The sequence below is a fragment of the Anabas testudineus genome, chromosome 16, assembly GCF_900324465.2.
Source record: "Anabas testudineus chromosome 16, fAnaTes1.2, whole genome shotgun sequence".
Classification (NCBI taxonomy): domain Eukaryota; kingdom Metazoa; phylum Chordata; class Actinopteri; order Anabantiformes; family Anabantidae; genus Anabas; species Anabas testudineus.
Genome location: NC_046625.1, coordinates 5,671,326 through 5,688,532, shown reverse-complemented (window position 1 = coordinate 5,688,532; position 17,207 = coordinate 5,671,326). Strand labels below are relative to the sequence as shown.

At 35.2% G+C, this 17,207-nt stretch overlaps 1 protein-coding gene across 8 annotated transcripts; it reads right to left on the bottom strand.

Moving 5' to 3' along the window:
* Positions 1-454: 454 nt before the first annotated feature.
* LOC113169500 lies at positions 455-17,202 on the bottom strand. Of its 8 annotated transcripts, none has more exons than XM_026370944.1 (34): positions 16,902-17,202; positions 16,482-16,529; positions 16,185-16,282; positions 15,709-15,961; positions 15,463-15,491; positions 14,960-15,257; positions 14,611-14,654; positions 14,131-14,416; positions 13,770-13,799; positions 12,961-12,986; positions 12,427-12,697; positions 12,297-12,340; positions 11,339-11,624; positions 10,941-10,984; positions 10,432-10,696; positions 9,772-9,800; positions 9,309-9,495; positions 8,034-8,083; positions 7,600-7,672; positions 7,297-7,496; positions 6,837-6,914; positions 6,446-6,572; positions 5,642-5,706; positions 5,100-5,173; positions 4,392-4,606; positions 4,022-4,275; positions 3,719-3,847; positions 3,048-3,189; positions 2,871-2,900; positions 2,271-2,305; positions 1,790-2,073; positions 1,468-1,507; positions 1,252-1,300; positions 455-1,096 (listed from the first exon to the last, which is right to left on the bottom strand). In XM_026370944.1, the coding sequence occupies exons 2-31, from the start codon at positions 16,489-16,491 to the stop codon at positions 1,975-1,977; spliced, it is 3,771 nt and encodes a 1,256-aa protein (XP_026226729.1). In that variant the 5' UTR covers positions 16,492-16,529; positions 16,902-17,202; the 3' UTR covers positions 455-1,096; positions 1,252-1,300; positions 1,468-1,507; positions 1,790-1,974. The 8 variants fall into 8 exon arrangements, with proteins under 8 accessions (XP_026226729.1, XP_026226731.1, XP_026226733.1 ...); XM_026370946.1 differs by having other exon boundaries at positions 5,100-5,170; XM_026370948.1 differs by having other exon boundaries at positions 7,400-7,431.
* Positions 17,203-17,207: the final 5 nt, after the last annotated feature.

Sequence of the window (17,207 nt, the reverse complement as noted above, 5' to 3'; positions counted from 1 at the left end):
TGAAATATTTGGGGATAAAGGCTGTTGGTTCATATTAAACCAAATGCTAATCGAGAACCTTAGAGGTTACAGTAGGAAACAATGTCATTTCTGCGGTAAAGTACATCCACGAACAAACTACAGTGGCAACTGTCTGCGTTAATTTCTCATAAAATCAAATCTGATCTTCATCTAAGTCAAGATTGTTAACAAATGTAATGTATCTTAAATAACAACACAAAATAAATTCTGATCTTTCATGTCTTTATTGAGAACAATCATAAAAAAGAGTTTGCAGTAGCTCCGGGTAGACTCCAGCCACACTCAAGTGCAATAGATTCAAACATTCGTTTATATATATATATATATATATATAAACGAATGTTTGAATCTATATAAACGAATGTTTGAATCTATATAAACGAATGTTTGAATCTATATATATATATATATATATATATATATATATATATATATATATATATGCAATGAAATCAGCACCATTTCCCTGTATTCCTCTTTATTTTTTTAACTTGTTCTTATTTACTGGTCATACCTAAGTTGATTTGGTTTTTTAAAATACATGTTTAAATGCTGTTTTTATTGTTTGACATATAGACACATAGACAACAATACTATATTTTTCATTTACACCATTGTACTCCATTAATCACTGAGGAGTTAAAAACCACAAATACAGAAAACATTTGTACAGTAAACAGTTAACACCTGTTAAGTTCAAAAGATATATCACCTTTCAATAAGGCATTTTAAAGTGCTTTAAAGAAAGATGTACATTAAAGTAACAACACATTTATTTTAAAATAGCGAAAAAAAGAGTAAAAATCAATAAATACATACACTGTAATGCATTTATCCACAGCAATAATTAACTAACTAAATAATATAGATTTCTTTCGCTGTAGCATTATTTCCATGTTTAAACTTTAAAAACTTCAGGTCCATGATTTATGAATGAATAATAAAGACAAACATATTTTGATTTCTTATAGTCATCCTCACTGCTATAAAGATGCTGTGTTGTGATCAAGGAGGTCGGGCAGATGTGTCTCTGCTCACTCTCTGGATCAGCGCAGACCCACTGTTCATCCAGTTTCTCAAAAGAGAGACGGAAAAAAAACTCAATAACATTAACTCATCATCAAATTTAAACAATTTATTATGTTATTTTAAAATATATATAAAATTTAGTACCAGTGCAGATACAGCTACACAAAAAACTTTTCACACAGAGAATAGTGTGATACTTACCTACATATTAATTATCTGCATTTATGTCAGCATCTGACCAGATCTTCATCTAAGCCACATAAATGAACAAACAAACATCTTTTTTAACTCATTACACACTTCTTGGTCTTGTCCACCATCAATCAAACAATCACAATGGAGAAAATCGTATGAAAAATCACAGAATTATATTTTAATTCACTTTATATTATGGTTTAAGTTTTGTAGGACACCTACCTCCCTCCATGGTACCAGTTACATGCTCAAGCTTCTGAACCTGAAGCCACAACACACAAAATGGAAGCAATGAAGCAATGGAAGAGAAATGCTTTGTGTTCTTTCTAAGACAGAATTGATTTAGGTTTTAACTGTGCTTGGTTTGAGCTTCATTGATTACAAAGCTGTTGTGTTGTAGAAAGCTCCAAATGTTAAATTATGATACATCTCACAGTGACAGCGATATCTTCATGTAAAGTCAGAGATATCTGTTGTAAATATATTATAATTTCATTTTATTTGTCCCATTATTCACAACTGAGTTTGAAACTACACAACTCACCAGTGCAAACTGAGCTGGAGTCTGATAAACTCTGCACCAGGTCGTTCCTTTGCATTTTCTTGAAAATCTTCTTGGTCACCTCCACAGCCTTTACACAGTAGGTGTTCATCATCAGATCCACTAGTTTGAACGTGGTTTTGTTTTCCAGCTGACCCATTGGGATGCAAGGGAAACCTGTCTCTATGTCACTTGTACAGGTACCATTTGAATTTTTCGAACTCTTCCTGTGTTAATTGTTCCAACATTTCCAAAAGTTTCTCACTAACTGGTGTCTTAGTTTCTGCCTGATGAATTAAAAGCAAATAGAAAAGAGATGTTAGAGCTGAAAAGCTCACACGAAAACTGTGTAATTACAACACAGTTCAAATTATGATTTGTGTTTGCAAACAAATACAAATGATGTTTAAATGTTAACTATTATCTTCTTAATTAGAAACTTCACTTCGTCATAAAATCAGAGTGATGAAGAATTGTTACCCACTTTCTGAACCAGGGAAGAGCGGTGTTCATCACTCTCTGAGGAGAAATAAAATAAGCATTTAAGAGAGATTTACTATCTGATTATGAACATAATTAGAATATAATACATCATATAATAATATTATGTGATAATAATATAATGTAAAATAAATATTTTCTCTGGTGTATCTGTCATAAAAAATGTCATATGTTTATGTAATGACTACTTTATAAGTTTTAAAAATCTAGCAATAGTACGTTTCTGAATTTAGACATAAAGGATTAATTAGAGCTCATTAATATCTCTGTTTTTAGAACATTAGGACATTAGGATTAGGTCAACCAAAGCATACTGCATCAAATATCAGCTATAAAACCAAAAAAAAAAAAAAGAAAAAGTAAAATCAAGCATTCCTATAAAGCGTAGCTGATCTTTGTGCCCAAGATCCTACATTTCACACTTTAATTTCAACTACATTCATTTCAACTACAAACAGAGGCGTAATGCTAACATGAACGGAAATTACTGTTGAGTCACTATTTAACAGAACTTCAACAGATGTTTTATCATGACTGAAGTCCAAAGTGCAGTTTGGATAAATCCTCATATGCAGTACCTTACCTTTTAACAGCCCTGGGTTTGAATAGTCATCTGGAATAAAATGCAAAATGTTTGATACTGGAACCTTTTTGTACTGCAATCATAACACAACGTATCATAACTATGAGAATCTAAAGCAAGTCATAATTCAGAACATTTTCCATATGATGTAAATGATATTGTTTAATAACCACTAACCTTTTCGAATTTCACAGGTCCACACTGGTTCAGCCTTTTTCCTGCAATTGGATGAGAGTGTGAGGCAGAAGTTCTTGTCTGGATTCTCAATGAAGACCTCATAGAAATTTGGGTCTTGGCTGTCATACCTTAAGGTTATTTTCTGTTTAAAGGAGAAATAAAAAAGACCTCTAGTTAAGTTAGATTAATTCAGTGTTTAAAGGCGTCTTCTGGGGGATCCTGAGAGCCAGAAAAGTGATGCTTCATATTCAGAATTGTCTCTAGACTATCTTGGTATTTATATAAACTTGTCTTTTTGGATCAATAAAAATCTTTAATTATGATGCACCTTTACTTTCAGGGTATATTACAAAATAATCTTTTTTTTAACTAACTTAATGGATTGGGCTAATGTTATTGGAACCCTATACTTACTAATTTAATATATCCATTGTGTAAATGCCCATGGAAACCTAGGATGTATCATTTATCTTCGTACAGCAACATATCCAGATGCAACTCATTGACTCTATTATATAGAAATGCACGTGTACATACTGTGGCGACCTGAAAGGGAACAGTCGAATGGGAAAGAAGAAGAAGTAGTACTACATAGGTGCAAGAAGTAACATGTAATGATTGGCAAACTCATATTTCAATGCCTGTTTAAGGGGAAGCTGCCTGTACAGCACCTCTGGTTGAATTCTGGCTGTGTCTGGTTTCGCTGAAAGATTGAAACTATCCTGCATTTTCAGATACTTGTCTGGACGTGGCTTATGGATTATTTCATAACCTTTGGAGAACTCCTTTTCGTCCACTGCCTGGAAAAAATAAAAAAGCATAAAACTAGATCAGGTTTACAATAAATAGATTATGAGCTGCATTTTGTTTTAACACTGATACTGATATAATTACAATCTCGCTGCACAAATTGTAATTTGATATTGGATTTGGAGCGAACTTTTAATATATGACATGACAAGATATGTAATAACCTGTTGTAGTGCAGGATCATGTGGGATCAGATAGACATGCAGTTTGAGGAACGTTGTGTTGGGTTTGTAGTATAACAACACATTGCAGTTTATTTTAACAGGAAAGCCGACTTTCATCAGAACTGCTCTTGGAGAGAAAACTGGCTCAGATAACTTCACGTGTGATGAAGTGACTCCAGACACTGTTTCCACAACATCTCCACAGTCCTCTATGTGTAGGACAGCGAACTTGTCTAATATTGTTGGGTTGTCTTCTGCAAAATACAAGCACACACACACAAAGTGAGTCACATCAATGTAACTGCACACACGCTTTAAACACAAAGTTAATACGTGTTATAATTTCTTTATTATAAATATGTACACTTACCAATGCAGATCCAGTGTGGCAGGTACACTTCATCTAACTTCCCAGCAATGACTGTGATGTCTATCAGTGAACCTGCAGGCATGTACTGCATACTTTCCATCCTCTCCATGGGTTCCTCCCAAGAACAAAACTGGTATTTGAAGGTGACCTTGTCCTTACAGATCCAACGTAAACTAGAGACACTGCATTCAAAGTTTCCAGCCTCAGACTGAAGGCTGAACCATGTGAAAAACAAACAAGCAAAAAACAAAATACTAAAACAATGTAGTTTATTTATATTTACAGAGAATATGGTAAAAATAATGAAAAAAACTGCATGTGACTCAACCAAATAATATTGGAAACATTTTGCAGTCTAGTAAAAAGGAGGTGGACTCCTTAACTGAGAACTTGAAAATGACACGAAAATGACAAAATGTTAGGGGGAATTTACTTGCTTAGTTGAAAACTCCATGAGTATGAATGACATAGATAATAACACAGACTGATAAACCTCTGTTTAATATATTACAAGTAACGGGCATGAGGCAAGTGACGAGACATGTGCTTCTTTCACAGGATTATTATTATTATTTTAATCTAGGATTGGCTTTTTTGCTTCTGCTTGATATTTGTTATATTTTTGGGTGCATCCTGGGAGCGAGAGACAAAGCTTATTATATTATAATATAATCAATGATTTCTGAGTGTTAAGATGTTATATTTTACCTGTAGGTTGGAGTCTTGTCAGTCTGCATTCTGTTTACATCGGGATCAAGTTTAGTCCAGTGACTGGGGTCCTGCTGCCAAAGATAATAAATCTGGTTACAAATAACCTAAGATGAATGAACTATAAATTACCAAATGAGGCAATTTGCAGTGGTTTCAGCTGATTAGTATCAGCTGGTTGGACTCACAATACTGTTGTGTTATTCTGGCTTCATTTATCCAGCTACAGGCTGACCAGAACAGTGTAATAATGTTAATGCAAACATTTATGTGCCATTTCTAAACTGTCTGCTGTCACAATTCCTGCCAATGCAGGAAATTTAGTTAATTTAATTGAACTGAACACCGATACTACAATGTCTGGCATTTGGACTCTGTGTAAGTCTGTTACACTTACACTCTGTGTAAGTGTAACAGACTTGTTTCAATGTTGTTTCAATATTAAAAATAATCTTACTGGATCCCTACTTTACAACCTCCTGCTTGTCAAGTTTTTTGTACTGATATCTTGTCAGTACCTTCTTAAAAAATAAACAAATTACCAGAACACGCTCACAAGCTTCAGATGTACTGTTTATTTTTTCATCCTTTTTTTTAATTCTTCTCCCTAAAAGGACATTAGAAAAAAATGTTGAATAATTAACATATAAAATGATGTAACATAACACAAAAACAAACATCACACAAGAAACTTAACTTGAATCTTAAAACCTAATTGTTATATATGCTGGAGAGTCCTTTATGAACTAAAAAGGTATTGTGAGGATCCGCCAACTGCTTTCCAGGCTGAACTCTTATTTTGAAAGTCCCATTTCTGTGCCGTGTCGTATTCGTGCAGCAGCTTGACATTCATTGATTACACCTGTCGTGCAGCGGTGTGCATTTAACCTGCAGTGTTCCTCAGACATGTTGCCAGATCGTCTGATGTTTTATTGACAAGATCCAGCATCTATTTCGCTACCCAGTACGACATTGTGTGCAGGACAGTAGGTACTATATGTCTGCAAACTATGTTTAATTAATTTTTTGTTTAATTCTGGACTGTTTGTTTTACGCCGGCGGTTTTGGTTGGATTATCTATTGGAGCTTTATGTTTGGATTATCCTTTTGGATGGTTTGATTGATGGTTATGCTGTAGTTTTTGTTTGTGTACCTAAATAAACACCCAGAACTGAGTGGATTGCTCCGGCCTTATTACTGGTCCTACTAACACATGACAGCTCAAATGTTTCTATCTGAAATGTAGTTGAGTAAAAGTATAAGATATCATGCAAATGTATTTTGTTACTTTCCACCACTGATCAATACTGTGGTAATGAGTGTGATATTGTTTTGAGTGCACTGGCCTTTTTGAATTACAGACGTCCACAGTGTTATTGATTCCCTCTGAAGTGAGAGGTTGAAGACACCGTCTGGATTTTCAACAGTCACCTCAAAGCCATGAAAGTTTCTGCCATATCTGGAAAATGATGACTGTGAAGGAATAACAGATAAAATGGGTGAAACTGACACTGTGTCATTTAACTGTGAAAACTTGTATAAAGGAGCAATATAAATATGAACGGAAATGTTGTCATTTATTGTGAAGTGTTGTCAAATTAAAACTAATTTAAGGTCAAAGAGTAAGAGTTAAAATGTTGGGCTGAACATTTTACAAGTTCTCTCTATAGTTCCTTATTTTCTTTTTTTTGAAATATTTTTATATTCAAATCTGTCTAATCTATCCAAAGATGTTACCTTGATTTTCAGGGACATTGCCGAGTGTGACAGTTGGACTTCAACGTATCCATTAGACAATTCTCTCTTGTGAACTTCCTGTAGGAGAAGATGATTTAATAAGATTTCAAAAATCCTGCAGGTGAAATATGGCCCAAAGGTGTGTTTGTCAGAGTAAATAGTTAATTCTTGATTTGTGCTGTTAGGTGGGGCCAAATGTTAGCGTGAGGATTTCTTGTAATTAATAAAGGTTCAGTGCCAAATGCTCCCCTGTGGTTAAATGGACACAACATTAACTGATTTGGGGAGCAAGGTCTGCAAATGCAGTGCTCAGTATGCACTCTTGATCAGTTTGTGCCGTTTTTTACGTTTTAGAACTCGTAAATGTTACAGTAAGTTAGTCAGGCTATTTGTGTTTTAACGTTTAATTAAAATAGTCAGAATCATGTACAATGTACTGGTCAAAAATTTGATTTAATACCTGTAATATAAAAAGATGATGTGGAATCACATACACATGGAGTGCCAGGGAAGCTGAGTTCATCTTACAATATAGAACAACATCATAGTAGGCTTCTGAAAACCTCATCCGGCGACCCATAGGTGATCCGAGTAACTGAAGATAAAATGGTTTGATGTAAATGCCTTTCCAGGCAGAAAGGTCAAAACTTGTAGCGCTGTCTACATAAAAAGAGCACACAATTGGCGAGAAGACACAGAAGAAGTTTATATGTTACTCAAGAAGAACAGGAACCAACGCTAATGATCATATTGATAAACTTACCATTGAGAGTTGAGCTGGACTCCAGTGAGCTCTGCGTTACTTTAGTCCTGTTCATGTCCTGAAGTGAAAAAATCTAAACATTAACAAAAACATAGTGTGTCGTCACTTCTTGTTAAAATAGTAAAGAATAATGATTTCTTTCTACTTCAGTGTCAGTTTGTAGTTAAATGCATATACTGCTTGAAATTCTCAAGCTCTTGGTAACTCTAATCAAGTTCCAAAAGTAGCTGCTAATTTCTGCTATTGTCACTAAGGGGCAAGTTCTAACTAAATTAAGTGAATATTTTTTTTTTTTCACTGAAGGTTAAGGCATCTGTGTCAGACAAGAACATTTAATGTCCATGATAAAACTATAGACAGTACAGTATTCTCCATCTTATGGGTTCTTTAATGATTCATCAATCAAACTATTAAATTAGTGTGACATTACTCACATCCTGGTGCAATGCAGAATGATGATCTGTGGATCCTATCCATTGTTTCTCTGGAAAGATAAGGTATTTTGAGAAGAGTCATGAACAACCAACTGATTTAATATTGTAATGTTTGTTTGTTCAGCAAACCAACGCTGAACAACCACAGACTAAACTATATTAATCGTTGCGATTAGCCTAATAATCTTATTTAAGTATTTACAGTAAAAGTAAACAGTTTTATAAGCTCACTTTATTGTGCAGCAAACTGATCTGACCAAACCCTTTGTCATGTAAGTCAAACTAAAGTGATCCATCCATCACCATAACCATATTTCTTTTTATGAGGTGTCATTGGGCGAGAGGTGGAGGACACCTCTTCAACGCAAGACAAGGAGTGAATGTGAGAGTGTTTGACAGAAATATCCTGTCCAAGCTGAAACCCAGTGGTGTTATAATTATTATTGGCAATAACGAACATGTTCAACCACACAGTGGGATGGTTCCCAAGTGTACACAGTGCTAGAACAACCCTCTGTCTCAGATCAATGATCATCTTCAGACCCGAAGCTGTACGTTTTGGACACTTTGGTGAAGAGAGGAGAGGAGCAGAGCTGTCAGCTGATCATCACCTTATGGTGAATTGGATCAGATGGCAGGTGAGGCTGCCTTATAGATATGGCAACACCAAACCTGTGGAGAGGGTGAACAGAGGACACCTTGTTGAGCCCCTGGCTGTTTACCTCCATGTGACCTCATAAGGCCACAGATCAGACCCAGAAAACACTGGAGACATCACATATCTCATCTGACCTGGGAATGACTTGGGATCCTTCAGGAGGAGCTGGAGAAAGTTGCTGTGAAAGGGATGTGTAGGTCAAATTACTGAACCTACTACCACCATGAACTGACCTTGGATAAGTGACTTTCAGTGAATGGATGGATTAAAAAGGATGAACTGCTCATACTAGATGCATCATTCCATTATTCTTTCAAGGACTTTTTGCTAGTAGAAGATTAGATTAGATTAGATTCAGCATCACAGAAATATCAGAAATATTTGAAATACCAGCACTGTACCACTGTCCAAGCAAATTATTCTTGAAAAGTGTGAACTGTCTTGAGTGTGATATGCTGTGTTCGCTGTCACTACAATAAATGGCAGCAAAATCAGCATTTCAATAGTTTATTATTATTATTACTATTATTATTGTTATTGTTATTATTATTGTTATTATTATTATATTTACATAATAAAATAAATAAGTTATTTTCACATGATTCTCCTTCCCTTACCTCTGGAACCAGATGTGATGACTGACGATTTCTGCTCTTCCACAAAATCCATCATCTCAGCTGAAATGTCTGTGGTTTGTTCTGTTTCGCTCTGGTGACTGTATCTCTCCACGATCAGCTTCACATCGTCTTCCCTGTACCCCACAACCACTCTGTCTCTTTGGATTATTGGGAAACCAATAATATCCTGAAATAAAATTACACTGACATCAATGTTAGCGGTGAACCTACATCAGGTAACTTATATCAAGTGGCCCAACTTTTTAAAAATCTAATTATATAATTTCTGTAGAAATAATTCTGTACAACTTTCCTCACCAATTAAACATCAACTGTAAAATGTAGGTTTTGAAATAGCCCCATTTTATCATCAGACGTGGTTAAACATCAGAAGAAGTCAGAAAAAAACATTTAGTAACAGTGTTTGAACTTAAAATTAACCTGTTTAATGAAAGCTACTCACTTGCAGAACCTGTTTAGGATGACGTTTTCCTAAGGACAAAAGAAATAGAAAATAACTTATGACTAATTAAATATCAGAAAATACAACAACTTTAATTCAATGGTGTTGCTTTGGACCAATACAATATATAAAGGATTAGGTTTATATAATATTTATGAAATCTTAGCTATCACAAACCGCTTTGCTAATGAGACCTGAGTACACCTGAAAACAGCAGATATTTCACGCATCACTTACCAGGTTTTTAAATCCTCTGTAAAGTCGTTATTTTATTTCCCATGAAGAGACAAACATGCTTTGTCAGATGTATTTTACAATTAAATGATTGAATACAATATTCTGTGTTTTACTGAGCTTTTATATAGGACACTCATCAGTTTTTGAGTTTATATTGGATTCATGTGTTGCACCATGTTGTACACTGTCCCTAATATTTTGTTGAATCTATTATAAAATGACACTAAACTCAATTCAGTAGTGAGATGGAGAGAAAGGCTGCGTTCAGCTCTTAGTATTACTTCTGTTGGATTAATTTATGTTTCTGTTGTAGCTACAGTTCTGTCATTTGTTCTCATTGGGGTTAAGTTTGAGTTTGAAATTTGTATGTCAATACAAACATGATCACATATTGTGGCAGCGTTTATGGTCTCTCAGTCTTACCTTTGGGCTCTAAGCTGGTCTCTGGTAAGTGTTTTACTAGATCAGCTCTGTCCATGTCCTTCAAAATCTCCCTGATCACTTCCAGACACCGCTGGTCATGTCTCTCCACCATCAGATTCATTAGGGTTTGTCTGTCTTGTTTGTCACAAGGGATTTGTGGGAAACCCTTCTGGAAGTACATGAACTGTAGCAACCACTTGAATGTTGCGAGTTCCCTGTCACTCAAATAAAACAGTATCTCTTTAACATCACATGTCGCTGGTCTCTGAAAAAAATCATAGAATATGTTATAAATGTGCTGGTTTAGACATGTGGATATATTAATATTTCTGTTTATACAAAAAATTGTTTGGTAAACCATCCAGTTTAAAAAATGGGTATTGTTTGTGTCATAATTGTTGTTTACAATGAAGATGGTTTTCAATAGTTTTTAATTTTTTTAATTTTTCTGAATCTTAAATTAAGCTGCATCTTTTGATGACAGCTGTGTTGTGCAGAGTCATACTCACCCCCATAAACAGTGCAGGTCCTTGGTTATACAAACAGTGTTTCACTATAAATAAGAAATAAAATAAAATTAGACCATTATAAACGTATCACAAATCCAAGTATACTTAAATAATGTACTGATTTTTTAAAAGGACATAAAATGCAACAATATTACAGGAATCTACAGAATCTAAAGCAGTTCAATATAAAATCCCTGCAACATAACATTGGAGCCGGTTCAGTCCAAGTCCAACTGTCTGTCTCCACCGTTAAATAAAGGATAAATCTCCCCCCAAAATACTTAGATATACAGTTCAGTTTTGTTAACACTGCAGGAGAATGTGTGGGAGTGAGTCCCACATAATAGATGTATTTAAATTAGCAGCTTTATTCATAAATAGAATGCATACAGTACAACCTCCTCTTCCTGAGCTGAAGAAGATCTCTGACAACAGTTCTTCCAGACCAGTCGTTTTTGAGTCCATGCAAATCTTCTTAGTCACCTCCACAGACTTCTGGCCAAATATCTCCATCATCAAAGTTACTGTTTTTGTGTTGTCTCCTTTGTGCCTCCACCATGCTTCTGAGAAGTCCCCCTGGAAGACAGTCCACTGAAGGAACTCGTGGAATTTATTGAGGTCCTCTTCACCCAAATCATCCAGGATTTCCAAAAGCAGCTGTTTAACTGCGGCCATTGTTGCCACCTGAAACAGTTTCATTCAACATTCACAGGACAAATATTTAAACAATGTTATCACAGATACAAATGTTTAAGTACCACTGCAAGTTCACATAAGGTACTTATGTGCATGAAAAATACTACATTATGGATTATATTATGTACATTTTTTGAGGAAAGAAGTAATAAATTATTAATTCCATTCTCCTTCCTTTGTAAGTTATGGAGCCCAATTAAATAAAAATGTGATCTGATCCTCACTGATGGATTAACATAAATTATTAACAAGATCCGAATTGTCTCCTGAATGTTGTGAAGCGCCACACGAAACACTGATTCTGGAGCTACAACTTTTACACCATCTGACTTACCCATACACTAACCAGTTGCTAAGCTCTTCCAACAGAAGAAACTGATCAATAAAGACATGACTGTGTTTATTAGTTCAGAAATAAAGTGTTTGTTCAGATTTGTGAGTTTGATGAAAGTCGGATGAAATTTCATGACCAGTTTGTTCAGAAAATAGTAAATAGAAAATAGTTCACTTACTTTTCTCACCACCATAAATATGATTTCTTTGCTTGCATTAATTTATCATTTGTCATTGCTAACGTTGATATTGCTTTAACCCTTCATCCTTCATCCTACTATATACAAGATCTACTCCACATGTTCAGACAGATGTGACATTGCTCACTTTGTGGATTAATGCAGATGGCTGTTCATCCATGGGATGTTTTTCTGAAGAATGAGAAAAACGATAATTCATCTTACGTTTAATGATGTAGTTATAAGATTTTAAGACACTGTTGTCTTCATGCTCTTACTTCGTGGTGCTGAGCTGCTACATGACAGCCTCTTCACAAGATCTTTCCTCTTGATCTTCTCTAAAACATCCTTGGTCATCTCCACAGACTGTTGGCCATACATCTCCACCATAAAAAACACTGTGTCCTCCACATCTGTTATTGTCAGTAGCCTGTAGTCATAGTAAGGTCTGCACTGGTAAATTTCCCGCTTGAAGTCACTGATGTTGCTTTCGTTGAAATCACCCAGTGTTTCCAAAAGCAGATCTAAAACAGCCACCATCATTTCTACCTGGTAGATTCAAAAGAAATGTGGTAATGGTAAGATTAGATCAGTCATATTAGACAAGGTGATTATACAATTCCTAATATTCATTTGATTGACTAAATATTCTGTACCACATTTTTAACAGTTTGTATTTCATAAGCATTTATTGTACATTTCCATTATTATTTTATTTCTGTTAACAGGTTCAAGACATTTTATGTTTTTAGCCTGCATCTGTTTAGTAAAATCTTTGCTGTTTATAATGAGACAGATAGGAAATCACTCACCTTCTGGATCAGTGCAGGGCAGCGTTCTGAAGAGAAAGCAAATAGAAAAAGCATTATATGCTGCGTTTTTTAAATTTTAACGTATTTATAGATTAAAACACTCATTTCTAACTAAACCTAAAAATCAAATTGAAAGTGTATGGCTTTTTCTTTTATTTTTATAAGATGCGTCTATAACTTGACTGGGGTCAACCAGGCAGCTGTGGCTCAGACATCGAACCCCATGTTGCCCCCTGGTGAGTCGGGTGAGCTACATGGCAGCTCTGGCATCAGTGTGTGAGTGTGTGTGCTTGTTAGTGAATGGTTGAATAAGAAGCAGAGTAAAAGTGCTTTGAGTACAAAGAAGGTAGAAAGGTGCTATAGGAGTGCAGACAATTAACCATTAAATGTCTATTAAAAGATGATACCATCTCTACGGTGAAGCATAGCGGTGGCAGCATTATGTGTATGATGGGAGAGACAGGTCAGAACTGAAGGAAAGATTAATGCAGCCAAAGTCTTTAAAGATAACAAATGCATGAGGCCTGAAACTGGGTGGACTCAGGACAAGTCTCTGAATGTTATTGATAAGCCCATTTAAAGCTGAGACTGAAACCTCATAGAACATGCTGAAGATTGCAGTTTCCAGATGACTGTTATCGAGTCTGATAGAGCCTGAGAGAACCTGACTTACAAAAGAAGACTAAAACTTGTAGTCGCTGCCACAAAAGAGTAAAAATAAATGATTTCAGTTTTTAGACTTTTTATAAATTTGCAAAACATCTAGAACTTATTATGGGTTATTGTATGCAGAGTGTGTTGGCTCCTACCTTCTTCTTTGGATGTTTCAGCTGGCAATTCTGAAAAACATTTAATAAAATATAACTGCTTGTTAATTTCAATGTGTAGCTTGTGGCTGTAATAATAATATTAAATTCTGATCATTCAACTGAACATTATGGCTGTGACCTTAGTTTGAAACACAGAGGCATAATAGGACCAGATTTACCTTTATTGTGTCTACTCTTTAGTGTTCAGTTTTTGTAAATTTGCCTCTGGTATTTTGGCTGTAACTTGTTGTTGCATTGCTTTATGCATTAATTGCAAATTATACTGTACCTACAATAAAAAAGGTTCATAATCTTACATATTTGTATTAATATATATGAATGAGACTGTTTGTTATCTTACTTTTGAGTCCTGAGCTGGTGTCTGAGAGGCACTGCACCAGATCAGTTCTGTTCATGTCCATGAGAACCTCTGTGGTCACCTCCACCGACCGTTGACCATGTGTTTCCATCATGAGATTCACTATTTCTGCACTGTTTTTCCATTCCAGTTGCCTCCATGGGATTAATGGAAGACCCTTCTGAAAGCAAGTGAACTGCACAAACCACCTGAATTTCATAAGCTCCTTACTACTCAAATACGACAGTGTTTCCAAAAGCACTTCTTTAACAGCCGCCATCATCGCCACCTGGAGAATTACAAATAGAAAACACATTATTTATAAACTGGGAAATTGATCTTTTTGCATATTATACCGATAACACGTGATCTTGATCTACTGTTGAAATAGGTGGTACTGCAATATAAAAATATACCACTAATATAGTGTATTATTTTAAACAGCTCTACTCCACACAGTCAGACAGACATGACACTGCTCACTTTTTGGATCAATTCACACTGGTTTTCATCCACAGAATGCTTTTCTGGGGAGAAAGAGAGGAAATAAAAATGAGTAGATTAAATCAAGGAATATTTATTCGAAAAAACTTCATAAAGAGATAAACACAAAATTAAAAACTCCCCTAGAGACATACTGTATAAAATGTTATACAGTACAGTTAATATTTCCCCTTAATCCTAAAGTACAGTATCATTTCCACACTAGATTACAAGTCCTCCTTTTGCTACATCATAACTCAAATCATTTGTAGTGTAAAGAGGAAACTAACTACATAGCTTATGACTTTATAAGACACATGTTATGAACCTGTGTTTTGTTATTTCTTACTTTTCCATGCTGAACCTCTGACTGACAGTCTCTGTATGAGATCAGTTCTGCGCATCTTCTTTAAAACCTTCTCTGTCTTCATCACAGACTGTTGGCCAAAAACCTTCACCATTAAAAACACAATGTCCTCCTTGTTTGTCATGTTATGTGACACCAACATGTTCTCTGAGAAACCATCATCATCATCATCACAGTGAATTGGACTCAGGAGCTCATGGTTCAGCTTTTCAAGCTCCCAATTACTCAACTCTGCCAGCGTTTCCAAAAGCAGCTCTATATCAGATGCCATTTTTTCAACCTGTTAAATTCAAAGCAAAATGTTCATGAAGAAAATGTGTAATTTAGGGAATTTCAAGAATACTGTGATAATTAATACATAGAAACATTTGAAACACTTGCTTATATTGTCAAGTCCAAAGTTTAAGTAGAAGACAGTTTCATGTCTTTATCCACTGAATAAAAGCTGCTCTGTGTTAGAGGCAGACCAAAAAGCCATTACTCACTCTTTGGATCATTGTAGGCCACTGTTTTTCTAAAGAGAAGGGAAGTAGAAAAGATCTGTTAGTAGGTTCAACTGATTTAGCACTAGGCTTTGTCACTGCTAAGATTTGACGACCAACATACTGAAAGCCTTTGATATATATATTTATTTATTTATTTATATACATATATATATATATATATTTGTTGAGACTTGACACCATGTGATGCAGTCGTTGTTTTCACATTTTTGGTCTCCTTTTTCATACCTTCTGTTACTGATAATCTCTGCACCAGATCAGTCCTGTTCATCTTCTTTAAAACCTTTTTGGTCACCTCCACACTCTCTTGGCCAAACGTCTCCATAATCAGCTCCACTACATCCCGCGTGTTTGTCACTTTAAGTCGGCTCCTTGAGATGAGTGAGAAATCTTTCTCCAGCTCAAGGAGAGACCAGAATTTCTTGAAACTCAGATCATTAAGTGTTTCTATCAGCAGCTTCTTAATCGCCAATGTTTCAACCTGTAAAGTATAAAACACACATCTTATTTGATTTATTTAACCTTATTTTATAAGGATGTTGCATGTTGGGGCTTTAAATTAACAGCTGGATGTCTGAACTTCTGAATATTGTACTTCAAAATACTACATTTTTTAGTCTTTTCACCAATTTCAAAAACTAAAATAGTGATAAGAAGAAAAGCAAGACCTAGACTTTTATCTATATATTTGTGGAATTACTCACTTTCACTTTATCCATTACATTTTCATGCTCTGTTGTCTTGAGATCGTTGATAAGACGTGGCTCATTTTCTTCAAGATCTTTGTAAAGAAGATCTTTTCCTGCAATGGATTCAGTGAAAGATTTACTTAACAGTGCTACCATCCAGAGTCAAGGATGGACATGATCTTATCATAACTTACTTGATACATTATAGAAAAGAAGCCCAATGAATATAAAAATACCCTTCAACAGTTCAATAATTTGTAAAATGAGGACATGCATTTGTTTTATTACAGAAAACCTGAACAGTTCATTTACCTTGTGCCATTGTATTTACATCAGTAGCTGCCACTGGGGAACAAGCAGCTGTACAATAAATAAATAAATAAAATTGTTTTATGTATTTATTAACAACAATAAATCATAAAATTTGATCAACCAACCCAAAACAAACGTTTTTCTTTTCTGGTTTTCTATCATCTTTTTATATTTATATTCAATTGTTGAGTTAACAAAGATAGTTAATGTTTTAGTTGTTGAGTGAAAGTAAAAAAAACAGGGAACGATATGTTTTTGTTGGTAAGGTAGGACACCCTAACCCTAAGAGCTGAACCTCGTCCAGAAAGCGGATCTGTTGCAGAAAACGAACTTCCGGTTGAACTGTGTTCCGTTACTCTGTGTCTGGTTTTAATGCACATTAACATTAAGGTCGCTAATGAACAGAAACAGAAAACTCACCAGGTCTGTTTCACTCTCTGATAAAGATCTGAAATCACGGTAAAGATTAAAATGCAGCCAAACCTCTGGTCTGTTCAGTCTTAGTCCAGATGTGGTGTCGAAACCTACACCCTGTTGTATCTGCTACTTTGTTCGTTTTGTTCCGGGATCAAATCGTCAGCAAAAAACGAGGCTGAAGGAGGAGCTGGAAACTCCATAAACAGGTCAGTAAGGATGTCTTATGAAATCCTGGGTGTGTCCACGTCTTTATTTCTCGACCTTGGCCAAAAGTCTAAATCCACTTTATTAGATTTCAACACATCGAAG

Excerpts from the sequence above, each read along its gene's own strand:
- LOC113169500 (XM_026370944.1), bottom strand. Across the intron at positions 15,962-16,184 it reads ATGTAATGGATAAAGTGAAA|GTTGAAACATTGGCGATTAA; the intron begins GTGAGTAATTCC and ends TATACTTTACAG. Across the intron at positions 15,258-15,462 it reads GGCCTACAATGATCCAAAGA|GTTGAAAAAATGGCATCTGA; the intron begins GTGAGTAATGGC and ends TGAATTTAACAG.